Source organism: Battus philenor, unplaced genomic scaffold (assembly GCF_028537555.1).
Source record: "Battus philenor isolate CCGP_79_NKW_IND1 unplaced genomic scaffold, ilBatPhil1.0.hap1 SCAF_5, whole genome shotgun sequence".
Taxonomy (NCBI): Eukaryota; Metazoa; Arthropoda; class Insecta; order Lepidoptera; family Papilionidae; genus Battus; species Battus philenor.
Window position 1 is genome coordinate 4386910 of NW_027181715.1, and position 13072 is coordinate 4399981.

The 13072-nt window shown below is 30.0% G+C and overlaps 1 protein-coding gene across 2 annotated transcripts; it reads left to right on the top strand.

Moving 5' to 3' along the window:
- Positions 1–3670: 3670 nt before the first annotated feature.
- On the top strand, positions 3671–12679 carry Sclp (leucine rich repeat containing protein 20 sclp). Of its 2 annotated transcripts, none has more exons than XM_068772632.1 (4): positions 3671–3953; positions 10421–10564; positions 11210–11377; positions 11937–12678. In XM_068772632.1, the coding sequence occupies exons 1-4, from the start codon at positions 3791–3793 to the stop codon at positions 12101–12103; spliced, it is 642 nt and encodes a 213-aa protein (XP_068628733.1). In that variant the 5' UTR covers positions 3671–3790; the 3' UTR covers positions 12104–12678. The 2 variants fall into 2 exon arrangements, with proteins under 2 accessions (XP_068628733.1, XP_068628734.1); XM_068772633.1 differs by lacking the exon at positions 3671–3953 and adding an exon at positions 9522–9829 and having other exon boundaries at positions 11937–12679.
- Positions 12680–13072: the final 393 nt, after the last annotated feature.

A 13072-nucleotide genomic window follows, 5' to 3' on the forward strand; every position in this document is an offset into this window, starting at 1 on the left:
CAGTCAATTTAATTAATGCACAGTTTGAATTATATAAGATTGCATCGCGGGAATCGAACTCGCAACTTACGATATACACAGTTTTCTACGGCTGGCCATTGCTCTGTATTTTCTCAACACAAAGAAAATGTTCGTTTCTTGTTTGCGTATATTTGATACAATCCTTGCCGACCGATGTAAATATATTTAAACTTTATTACAACATCCGAAGTGCTATATTCCTGTAAATGAAATAGAGCAAAGACCTGAACCGGCACGTGGTAAACTGCGTCGAAAGCAATATGGACAGGGTATTGGCCCACCTCCAAATTTTCCTGAAATAGCACAAAGGATCAACCTCTGTGCTCGCCGGGAGAAAAATCTGTTGCTAAATGTCAGTGCTCTTATTACTATTGAAAATTTTACTTGTCATTGTTGGGTAGCGAAAACAATATTTCATTAATGTATCCTTGATATATAAAAGTTCCCGCATTTTTTTTTCTTAATGAACAGTTTGGACTTCTTAAAAGTGAAATAAATATTATCCAAGAACTGTAACTATGTCAGAAACATTAGAATACAGTCTACTTAAACTGGTACATTTTCTGTGTTGACACTCTTGTGACACAGACTCTCGGAGAAAGTACAAAATACAGATGTCACAGTTGTACGTTGCACTTTGAGTTGCAGATTATTTATATATTTATAACCTACTACACTATCGTATCACAGCAGATGCGTATCGCTTAACCAGTGAAAGGAAATTGTTAGGTATTACCAATGTAATTAATTAAGGCGATGAGTCAAGATACTTCTTAAAAAAAAGAGGCTAATAAAGGCCTCTGATATTATTGAAATAATTATTAATGAAATGATAATATTAAATGCGTTTGTATTCATTTAGTAATTAGTTCTTTAGCGCATAAATTTAGTTTTTCTTTTTCTTATCAGCCGATGAACGCTCATTGCAAGGTATAGGCCTCTCCCAAAGATTGCCACGATGATCGGTGATTTTAATTCTAAAATTAAATTTAAAATTGCCCCTGTAATTATAAGTCTGTGCGTTCGATATATAGTGCTTAAAAATATACTTCAAATTTATTCTGCGCAATCTCAATATCAAAAACAGGATTTTTATCACCTGCCTACGGATGGGATAGGGATTTTCTTGTCACATAGCCATAAATTAACGTCGAAACCACAGAAAAAGTGTTGGTGGCTGGAAAAGTTGAAGGCAAACATCCAAAAGGTCATAATCCCATCTATTGGATCGACCAAATCCGTTTATTTCGTCCACGCTCCACGATGTCAAAGATGGAACATGTTACGCAGCTCAATGTAGATAAAGATTACTCCGTGTCCAAGGGATCACGACTTTGAGCAACGAGGACAATGATACAAGGAAGAAGTATAAAAATAAAAAAAATATATATTTTACGTTCCAAAATACGAGACTAAAATATTGGAATTAACCACTTTAAAAATATAATTAATGAACGGAAATAAACTTTGCTTTATTTCAATTCAAATTGTAGGTTAAGGTAACAAACGTAGTTTATTATATGTTTGTAGATGTATTGGGGTCGAATGCAACATTATTTTGGTAACGCGTGGAAGGAAAATTTCATTTCAATGCGATTTTGGGCGTCCGTGTATTTTTCCTTTCGCTACTGTTTCATTTCAACATTTGGATATCATAGAGTAGTAGTAGATTATTTGTTAAGAACTTTGACTTAAAATTCTGTAGGTGGCGGGTTCGATTCTTCGCCGCCGGACAATCTTTGTGTAAACTATACAACATCTCCACAACCCGCAAATTAATTGATTAAGGAAATTGACTTTGAGGAAAAAGATATTGCAAACGTTTTAAAAATTGTTTAACTGCAGCTTTCATATAATTAAAATAAAACTTTGACAGAATGAATATTATATTACGGTAATTAAAAATAAATGCAGTCATTGGTACAAGGCTGATTGTTTGTACGTTCAAAGGATTAAAATATAGCTCCTTTACTATCAATTGTGTTGTTCACCCCATCTAAAAAACAAAAGTTAAAAAATAATTGAATAACGTAATAATAATATCGTAAAAAAGCGTTTTCGAAATTCGAATTACCATACATTAATATTAATTATTGTTTACTGCAGACTTTGTGCTGGCTTAAATTATTAGTCTGTCGTTATCCAACAGAAAAAATAAAATATATAAATAAAGTGAAAATTAAATATGTTACATATGTTTATGTAACATATTTTAGTCATCAATTTATACAAGATGATTGAAAGTAGGTGTAAAAGCACTAAAGATTTTTGCTGCAAGTGAGCTATGTATTAATTCCTTTTATATTATATACACTTTTATATTACTACTACTTTTATACTACTACTTTTATATTACTGCTCTTATATTATAACGGATAAACCTGGCTATCCTGTTTATATATACGTTTTAAATAGAGCGCCTTTACTCTCATGGTTTATTGCATGTTTTGTTGTCACAAAACAGCAGAAAATCGAAATAAATATTACAATACTAATAGAATCAACGTGTTTTTTGCGACACGTTCAAGTGTATTTTAATGTTACACTATCACGACTGTTTACTATCCGATATTAGATAAACAGATTTCGATCTAGAGCACGGGACTTTGGGTTACTCCTGGCACGCGTTCAAGGTTGCTAAAAATGAAAATTTACGTCTCTGTTTAGCCAAGCTACAAAAACATACCCTACGACGACACGTTAGACGTCAAACTCTTAAAATTGACGCAAATAAATCGAACTAATTAGATATTCAATGAACGAACACCTAAACAAATGCGAAACAAAATTCAGTTGTTTAGATTTGAAAATAGCCCAAAGGAGCCCATTAATTTATATTCCTCGCTATACAAGCATTTAATAACTTTTATTTAATCATTTGTAATAAATTAAACATGTAAAAAATTTAAAGTATGTAATTAAACATTTTAAATAAAAGGTATAACTGTCCGTCTTACCATATTTTTTTAAAACCTTGAAGCCGTGTTTATCTGAAACTTTCCTATTCATTACGAACACGACCTCACAGACTAAAACCAATGTTAATAAATTCAAGGTTAGAATTATGAAATAAATTTTACGACTGTTATATATATGAAACTCTTTAACGATATCAAATTGATTGATAAAATACTGTGTAAAGTCTAATAACAATAAATTTCCGTGTTATAATTAATAACATTAGTTGCATAAGATATAATTAGCTTAGATAGTTTTTGCAAAGAAATATGTGGCTATGAAGTGAATTGGGTTGGAAATTTACGTTTGCTTGTCGTGGCAATCTTTCCTTTCACATCAAAACCTACCAAGCATTGTAACATTGATAGTGCCTTTGAAAAAAATAACAAAAACAATAAGATAATACTGAGATCACAGTTTTGTTTGAAACGTGACAAAAGACTCTCAGAATTCAGGTCTGGAATCATTGTTTATTAAAGCAGGAACACTAATTCTTTGTGACGGGATTCGCGATAAATTTTCCTCGTACTTCCGCGAGAACGAACCTGTGTGCAAACTACGCAGCAAAATGCGCGAGCGAGATGCCAATTTGTTATTGTTGTGTTCTCCTTCCCGCGGCCACGCTTCTTTGTTTTGGCGACGATATAAAGGCGAGCTTTGGTTGCGGCGCTCGAATTTTAAAAGTGATTGCCGCTCGTCCAGGCGCTTGGCGTTTCGGAGCGGTGTGTTTGTATGCAATCAGAGCTGTGAAAGGCTGTCAACTAGTGACGTCACGGACTGGAAAGTGCAGTGGTGATAATCAAGTGCAGTGATGAGGCCTCCGACTGAATTCGATGGTGGTGCGAGAATACCTGCTGAAGCAGAAGAGGGAGATCCCCGAGCGCCCGCGATGATGATATGCGCGCGACTAGCCGGGAGAGCCATCATTAGAGTCGTCGGACGATGTGAAGATGCCCAAGAAAACAGTCAACTTGGTCAGTTAATATTATTAAACCGATAGAATAATCAAGTTATGTAGACCAAAATATATAAACCCAATTATAAGATATCTGAGCTATAATAAACACTAAGTAATATTAGATAACATCATTTAAAGAATTACTTATAGCAACCTAATATTTCTATGATGTTACGCAATTAAATTAACATTTATTATAAAAAATATTCATAAAATCGATGCTGTAATGTTAAAAGTAAATTTATGCTTATTCCGTGCTAGTTTTATAGAACGGTTGACCGAACGCATCCTAAAAACATAAATTAATATCGCCTACTTAAGCCATCTGTCTAATCAATGTGATTGCCCGTTTCACTTACAATTTTTCTTATATCTTATCTATCTTGATATTTATTTTTATGATATTGAGTACAAACACACAATAGACATTATCAAATTGTAATAGTCAATGATCTTTAAGTTATTTAACGATCATTTTATTCGCATTATCGAGTAAACCAGTTATTATCACTAATTCTCCCTTGTTAAAAAGTATATGAAGGAATCTTCGGATGAAACCTAATATTCTACAAAAATATTATATACAAATAGTTTCATAGCACGCACTAGTTATTAAAATCACCTATTAATAGTTAAGTGGAATAAAAAAAATTATACAAAATTTATATTGTATAATCTGTACTGTAATATTTGATCTGTGCATGCTAATTTCGCGGCAACGGCCTTAAAACAATACTGACTATTTGACTAAACTACGACTTAGTGAATTACAATAATATCTCATTTCAAATAAATTTAATATTTCTTAAAATATACAATGAATTATATCCTTAACAACGCAAGCGAATACGAGAAAATCTATTAAACCAATTATGCCCACTAAGAAGGCATATGATTTTGATTTCTGGGTATTAATGGCACCATGTTTGTATGTGTCATCGATATTTGTTAAATGAAAATTGTTGCCGATGAGTCGGCGGCACAAGGTTCGTCGATTAAACCGGTGCTCCGCAACCTTTTCTCGTCTACGGCACATTAAAATCTTTCTTAGAATTTCACGGCATACCGAAAGCTAAATTCGAGAGACGAGTGAACGTGACCTACCAATGTGTCTCAAATACAAAATATGTACATAGTATGAAAAAATGTAAAATTTCAATTTATTAATTTTTACCGCGGCATACTTGTATCCGACCTACGGCACACTGGTTGCAGAGCACTGAATTAAACCATCAGTGTTGGTATTTCAAGACACAGAAACTCTACTGATCCATTATAATATTTCTCCGACATTGTCTTGCATACAAAATAGTTTCAATAATATATATTTATAACATACATTCCATAATTTTAGTCATAAATTATTAATATAAATATTACGGTAGGATAGCGTATAAAGATTATAGTTTTAGAACGAATTAAAAACCATGTTTGAAATAACGTTTAAATGAACAATTTAAATTTAGAAAAAATTATTAACGTCATCCTAAAGCAAAGTCAATCGTCACTCTAAAACATTTTTTTATTAACCTGATTATAAAAAGCACTTGCACTGTACACACAATTTTAACAATGTTATCTTGTTTCTAGTCGGCTTTGTAAAATATTCATAGTATTTCGGACATTTATTTTGAAGCCGAAAACTTAAAAATATTTGACATAAAAATATTTTTGTTTTTTTTTTCATTTTGTCAAACAATACTGTCTTAAGGTAAATTTTGAACGTGGCAGAATAACTATTATTTTAAATATTCTTGAATAGACGGTTTTCTGATATCGTTTAGGAATAATAACCATGCTGACAGGAATTAGATATAATATTATAAACCATTATTAATTAACTATTAATAATTGCATATTTTTATATTACAATAAAGTGGTTTAAAAGTTATTACAATTATTATCAAGAACGACAGAAATTGTAAGTATTTATAAATTAGTAGCAACAAATAATCGGCAGAGCGTGCATGACCGTGTCATTATCTGTTGAAATCTCGTTACGCTATAAACCTGGTACAATAATGGCATCCGGTCGTGCACAGCGCTCAATCCACTGTACACGATAAGTGTCTAATCCCTTTTGTGGTTTTTTAATTTTGTAAATAAATATATGTAATTTTTCACTTCATATTAATCATTAATTTTATACTATATTCAATTGGGGCTGGGGGCTATTAACCTTTCTGGCTTTTACAGCTTCTCCAGAAATCCGCGAACTAATAGATTAAAAACAAAACATCTACATCTAATTTGACGTCTAGTGTAAATTTTTGACTAGTTGATATTAACTCGGTTGTCATAGAAAAGTGAGAATCTTTTTACGGAAAATCTTTTAATCTTTATATTAATCAAATTCATACTATGTATATTTACATCGTTTCAAATTCAAACAAAAACAATCTCTTAAATCAAGTTTAAATAAAAAGAACAATACAAAATCGAAAATAGAATATTGCAGTAAGAAATTCTGCGTATATGTAAAAGTTTCTACTGCCAAGCACTATAGTAAATTCCGGTTTGTAAGACTGTTGTAAATTTATTGCTCATTAAATATATTTAGTAAAACACAATTTCATATGTAAAGGTTATAATTGCAAAAATAGTATGAATGTTTTTTTTCTGTTCATATTCATATAAATTTGTTTTTACGTAGAAGTTATAAGCTTCGAATAACACGTCATATTTACTTATCCCTTGAATCTGCTTCTTTTCATGCTTTATATTAAACAGAAACAGCTTAATTTTGAATTTATATATTAAATAAAAAAATATTGTGCACTTTGAATATTAAGGTTAAGTAACTGTACGTTACAATATTTAATAATACAACTGGAATAAATCCATGCTATGTCACTTACTACGTTGACATATTAATTCCAGGTTAGATACTCCAAGAAGTAAATTTTTTGTCGTAAAGCTTAACATTCAAATATCAATAACAATGTACATGTAGATATGATTTTTCATTACGACAACAAGATACTAATTATCGTAGAAAATGATTTCCATTAATAAAAATTACTCCTTGTAATTTTTCTATAGTAAATTCTTTTCTGATAAACGTCTTATAAATTATCACATATAAAATTGTGTTCTATTTAAAAGAAAAAAAATCTAAAATATTATTGTTTTTTGTTTTTAAATATCTTACTATTTGGCCTAGCAACCTATAATAAAAAAGTAGTACAAATAATTGAGTAGTACAGCATAGTATAGTATATACTAAATACTGATACAACCAAGACTACTAATACTACTGAAAGTTTTAATAGTTTTTATAATTACACGAATGTGTAATAGCTTGCACAATTTCGTAACTCAATGAATGTTCTCTGTTGCATTTTGCTTTCGCAAATGGGAAGATATAACGTAAAAATTGTGAAATGAAACAAGGTCATTTCCAACGTTGATACAGAGTATTAGAAATGTTAAAAAATTTATAATTATCTATTTCTCATTATGACGTTATTTTCTTTGATAAGCTTTATTATGTTAGTCCGTGCATTATTATTTCTTTCAAATCTTTCATCATCTAAGATGGTGTCTGGCATACAATAATTAATAATCGTAATTGTATCTAAACTGTATCGTGATTATGACTAAACATTTTAAGTTTGGGTTTTGTTTATTATTTCAATAAAAAAAAGTAGCCGCAAATAAGATAACTTCTACAAAGAATTTTATTATTCGCATGATCTACATCTTTGTTATACTTGAATGCAATTCATTTATCAGACACAATAACAAACAAAAGAACTAGAAGTTCGTTACAACGATAAATATTTCACGAAAATATTCTTGGCCGCTGCCATACTAAATCGTAACTTCTAATTTTAGTACGTAATTTGGAGAAGAGAAAATATTTTGCGCAGTAGCTGCAGAACTTTGTCCAAATGGCCACGCGGTTTATTTCACAAAGCGTATTCTCGTCATAATATACGAGTACAGCATATTATTCTTAAATTTAAATTGTTCAAACAATTCATACCATTCTACTAGAATACGTTTATTAGCGCAATATATAGCAACAGTATTTTAGTACTTCTCTATAATGAAATTACCGGAATCTATATAATTGTATATGAAATGCGTAATAACTAACATAAAATTGTGGATCTATTTAAATGAGATTTTAAGAATAGAAAATTCTTTCCACCCATACATTTTGTCAGCATATATTCAAATATTATATTCTTATTAAGCACGTAAGGCTAAAAAATACGTAGTACATAATTCTATATTTTAAAAAGTACAAAAAATTCGATATTTTTATACATATTCCTTTTTTACAGTAGTTAATACATAATTAATTATTATAAATAAACATTACAACTGGCATTTCTATGATAAAATTTATATAAAGAACATTTATTTTACAACAAACGTGATAACTCGTTACTTCTTTTACATTTAACTTTATGGTTACAAAGTTATTTCCGCATTACAGTCCATATATTATGCTACAATCAACCCCCGGAAGACAGAACTTGGCACGTGATCTAACGAAGTATTCTGTAGACAAACGTTGTTGTGTTTATACTGTTGTTAACTTGTCAACACTCTATCAAATTTTAATCAATGAACATAGATTAGTTAACTTTTGTTTATAAGACACTTATGACGCAGCATTTAATTATTCACTGCAAGTCTTGCGTAACATTTTTTTAAATATATTAGTTATGGTCATTACTTATTAAAAAACACTTTCTGAAATTGTTATAGATTGTGCAATAACTTTAATAATTTTTCTGAAATGATAAAATCTTATAAATTATTAAAAAAAAACTATTTATTAAATGTTTCGTTTGTTTCCTTTGCACATAATACGCTATATGGTAAATATTTCTATTTTTTCCATGTTGATATGTGTAAATAAACTGCACAACCGTATGGTACTTTCATAAACAGACTTTTTACAACGCGTTAGCCTTAACGATACAATTTCATGCCTTATACAGCCTAACCACTTTGTAGAGGCCATTGTCCGCATAAGACTACTTCCTTGTGCAATAATTTTACGTCCAATTCGAATTAATGAAATACTTCAGAAAACACCATATTATAAGATCAGTAATACCCGGCCATACCAAAAACTAGGATTATACACAATGTTTATTATGGATTGTATTTTTATTAATTCGTAAAATACATATAAGAAATAAGAGTATTATAAAATGAACTAAACACTTTGCATTACCTAAGTATTAATCGATAAAGCTACTAAGTGCCACTTTCTAGTTTATAATAACTTGAAGATCTTTACACAATTTGATTTAGTGATCGACAAACAAGAAGGGTTTAATTCCGTTCCGTTTAGTTTCGTTCACCTTTCATAAATGTTTATACTCCCAATAATGCTGCCAGTTAAAAAAAAAACAAGTTTTATAAAACACTTATGTGAATTTAATAAAACCAGAAACTGACTGCAGCTTCAAAAAAATAATTGATAAGTTATTTAAATTTGCCTATCATTATATGTAAATTTTTTACTTCAATATACTGGTGGCCAAAATTTACAACTAGTCACACTTTACTTTCAATGTCATACAACTCCAAAAAAATGACTACATTGTCAAGTTGTATAAAATATTAGATAAAATTAGTTTAAATATTATTAATACACTGCCTTTTTTAAAGTTAAAAGCAATGATTATTAAATATAGTAGCGTACCAGACAATGCTTTGTATATAGACTAACGACATGTTTTTTTTTATTTAAAAAATATAAATAGGATCTAGTAGATGGAACACATTGGGATGTAAAAATAGAATAGAAACATAGACAGAAAATTGTCTAGTTCTTGAAGGTAGCGAAGTCATAGGTAAAAATGGCTCATGCTGTTACACGCGTGATATTACGATGTGAAACTGCACAAGAAACGGAAGCACTTGGTATTGTATATTTAAAAGATTTTTTTGGAAGGAATATTATTAGCATATGTATTTTGGAAGAATATTTGTAGTTTAAACTCGTTTGTAATTACAAATTGCCATTCCGGTTATATAAGAGAATACAAGCCTATTGTTAAAACCTCCACTTTATATTACTTGATTATCAATTTTGTTAAAAATTTATTCCGTTCCAAACTTTAATATTAGATGTTTGTTTTATTAAAGGAACCAGAAATAATAAAAGTGGTAACAATGGTCTCTAGCCCATTTGGCTTTACAAAGAATTTTTTTTGCTAGGTGTGGATTAATCATTAGATTTTTAAACATCTTTTTATATTAATTTTAAAACTATTAAATAATTGTATTTCTAATGTAAGTTGATTGTAATCATTGTTAGGATATCTGTACATTTAGCAGTTTTTGGAACACAATAATTGTTTTTAAAAAATGTATTTAACATATATCTGCCAATTATGCCTCTAACTCAATTAAAAATGTTTAAATTGGGTTACCAATGTTTATACAAAATATTTGGAACAGATAAGACTTGTGAAACTCCTATAAATATTTAATAGTTTATTCTTGTTACAGATTTATCGGAATGCCAATTGATGCAAGTACCTGATGCTGTGTACCACTTAATGCGACACACTGAACTGAAAAGCTGTGATCTCAGTGGAAATGTTATTACTAAAATACCACCAAAGTTTACAGTCAAGTTTAGTTTAATTACAGGTTGGTTTTGAGTGATATGATTAATTTTATTATATGAAGAATTCAAAAGGTTTATTAATAGAATTACATAGAGCAATTGGTTATAGGTGTAAAAGCTTTAAAGGGGTAAATGGAAAGCTCTTTTACTGGCAATTAACATATTACTAAAATGGTTCTAAAATCAATTGTTTCAAAATACTAAATAATGTACAGTACCCTGTGACAAATATTGCTCATCAACCTTTGGAAAGAGGCAATGGGCTAATTTTAGCTTTGTGAAGCATTATCTCTGTTCCACACTAACTGTCTGACATTTTATCAGTAGTTGTATTTTATGCGACAGAGATGATGGGATTCTGTGATGTGGAGAAAGTGTTTCAAAATTTTGATAACTTTCTGTATAAATTACTGTTTATTATCTATTTTTGTAGATTGTTTACTGCCAGAAGTTATTGGCTTATCAGTTGAAAAAGGTGATTGGAAATGTTTGTAAAAGCTTTAAAGCTTTTTACTGACTAATGAGCTATACATTGACCCTTTTGTAGCTTTAACACCTATAATCAACCACCCTCTACATTTTACTTGACTTGTTGTAGTTGATAGTGTAGTGTAGTTGTAGTTTGTGTACATAACATTTAATATTATATATATATATTATATTTCCAGATTTAAACCTTGCTAACAACCAAATGGCCAGGCTTCCAGATGAGCTGTGCACATTGGCATGTCTGCAGCGATTGGACATTTCACATAATAGTTTTGTAGCACTACCTCAAATTGCCTCCCAGTGCCCCAGCCTACACACACTTTTGGCGCACCACAATCAAATCATTGGTACTTGATAACTTGTTCTTTTGCATGAGTAAGGTAATTTGACCCCTGACAAATCAAGAAACAATATAAACAACATAAAATTATTTTTAAAATAAATGATATGTGTTAAATCCTGATATAGTAAGATCACTACATATTTGGCTTACAATTACTGTGGAATAAGGGTAGCAGAGTTTTGAAAATGCTTAGCCTTAAATTTGTCTTGTTTTATTTCAAGCATTATTATTTAAGAAGATACATTTCTTAGTTCTCTTGTTCAATTCTTAGTTCTGTTGATAGACAATTATAAAATATTCATTATATTGTAACAAGCAAACAATGCTGCTATGTATGTTTTAAAAATATCTTACTATTTTTATTTATTGTTGAAGATTCTTCTATTTTTCTATTGGAAGGAAAATGTTGGTTAGTGGTGTATAGTTTATTATTTTTTTATTTCATCACTGAATATTTTCTTGATATAAATAATCATGTCACATGGGTCTTATTACAGAGACATTAAAATGTACAACTGAATAAAATTTTGATATTGTGTTAAGACTTAATTTTTAATTTTCAGAAGTTGATGTGGACAGATTGGCTAGATCAAGAGCCCTCGAATATGTAGACCTTAGTGATAACCCCATACCTCCAAGAATGCAAAAAGAATTAAAGCAACTGTCAAGGCCCTCTGTGTCTATTACAGAAAGAGAAAAAGAAGATTGGGAAGAAGACCTGTTAATATAACATACATTCTATGGACAGTGTGTACAGTGATAGTGATATAGTGAAGGACTGGTGCTATTTTAAATCAAATACAGATGATCTACTTGTCCTATCTCAGCTGTGATCTATCAGTGTATTGTAAGGTCATGTAAACATAGTGAGAGTATTTTTTATAAAACTTTATATTGCAAGGCAATACAAATACTTTAAAATAAGAGAGATTAACATGCTCAAATGCTTCTGTACTTAATTAAGATATATTTCTTTAATTTTACTCAAACTCTCGAATTGCCAGAGTTTGAAATTTTCTACCAGCAATTGTATGGATGCTTATAAAACCATGCACAAGTATGTTTAAAAACATTTTGTTTTGTTACTAGTCCCTGTGTCTGTACTTATTAAATATTTTTTTCTTGGCAATGTTACAATTTTTTAAAACAAAATTATTTACCTCTTTTTACACAAGAATCTTGTGAAAAAATAACATGAAAAAAGTTTTATCCTCTATACACTTTTATAATGAATTTAAGCAATTTTTATAATGAAGTGTAATAATAATGTTATAGGAAAGAATGACTTTTTAAAATAATTTAACCATATGAAATATTTTTATGTAAATTGATAAATTATAATGATTGATTAACTTCAAATTTTTAGAAACAGTCATTTTTGTAATGTTTTATTATAAGCGAATTATAACATGGTATATATAATTGTCATAAATAAAATGAAATAACAACACTGTATTTTTTATTAATGGTTCTTACTGTAAAAATGTATCTCCTTCTTTCCAGTCAATAGACACCCATTGAAAGATATCGGCCTTCGCCAAGGATCGTCACAATGACTGTCTTGCTCTCTTTGCTTCCAACAACCTAAATTATGTTGTTAGTCTATTAAGTGTGGGGCGTTCCCACGCAACGGTTTGTGGTTGCCACTCGAGAACCTTTGTGCCTCAACGGCCATCGGTTGCACGAGCGATGCCTCTCG

What these genes read in the sequence shown, in the direction of transcription:
- Sclp (XM_068772632.1), top strand. Translation starts at nt 3,791, where the DNA reads ATGAGGCCTCCGACTGAATTCGATGGTGGTGCGAGAATACCTGCTGAA. An exon ending in CCAAGAAAACAGTCAACTTG is followed by an intron (nt 3,954 to 10,420) that starts GTCAGTTAATAT and finishes TTCTTGTTACAG; the next exon opens with ATTTATCGGAATGCCAATTG. An exon ending in GCACCACAATCAAATCATTG is followed by an intron (nt 11,378 to 11,936) that starts GTACTTGATAAC and finishes TTTAATTTTCAG; the next exon opens with AAGTTGATGTGGACAGATTG.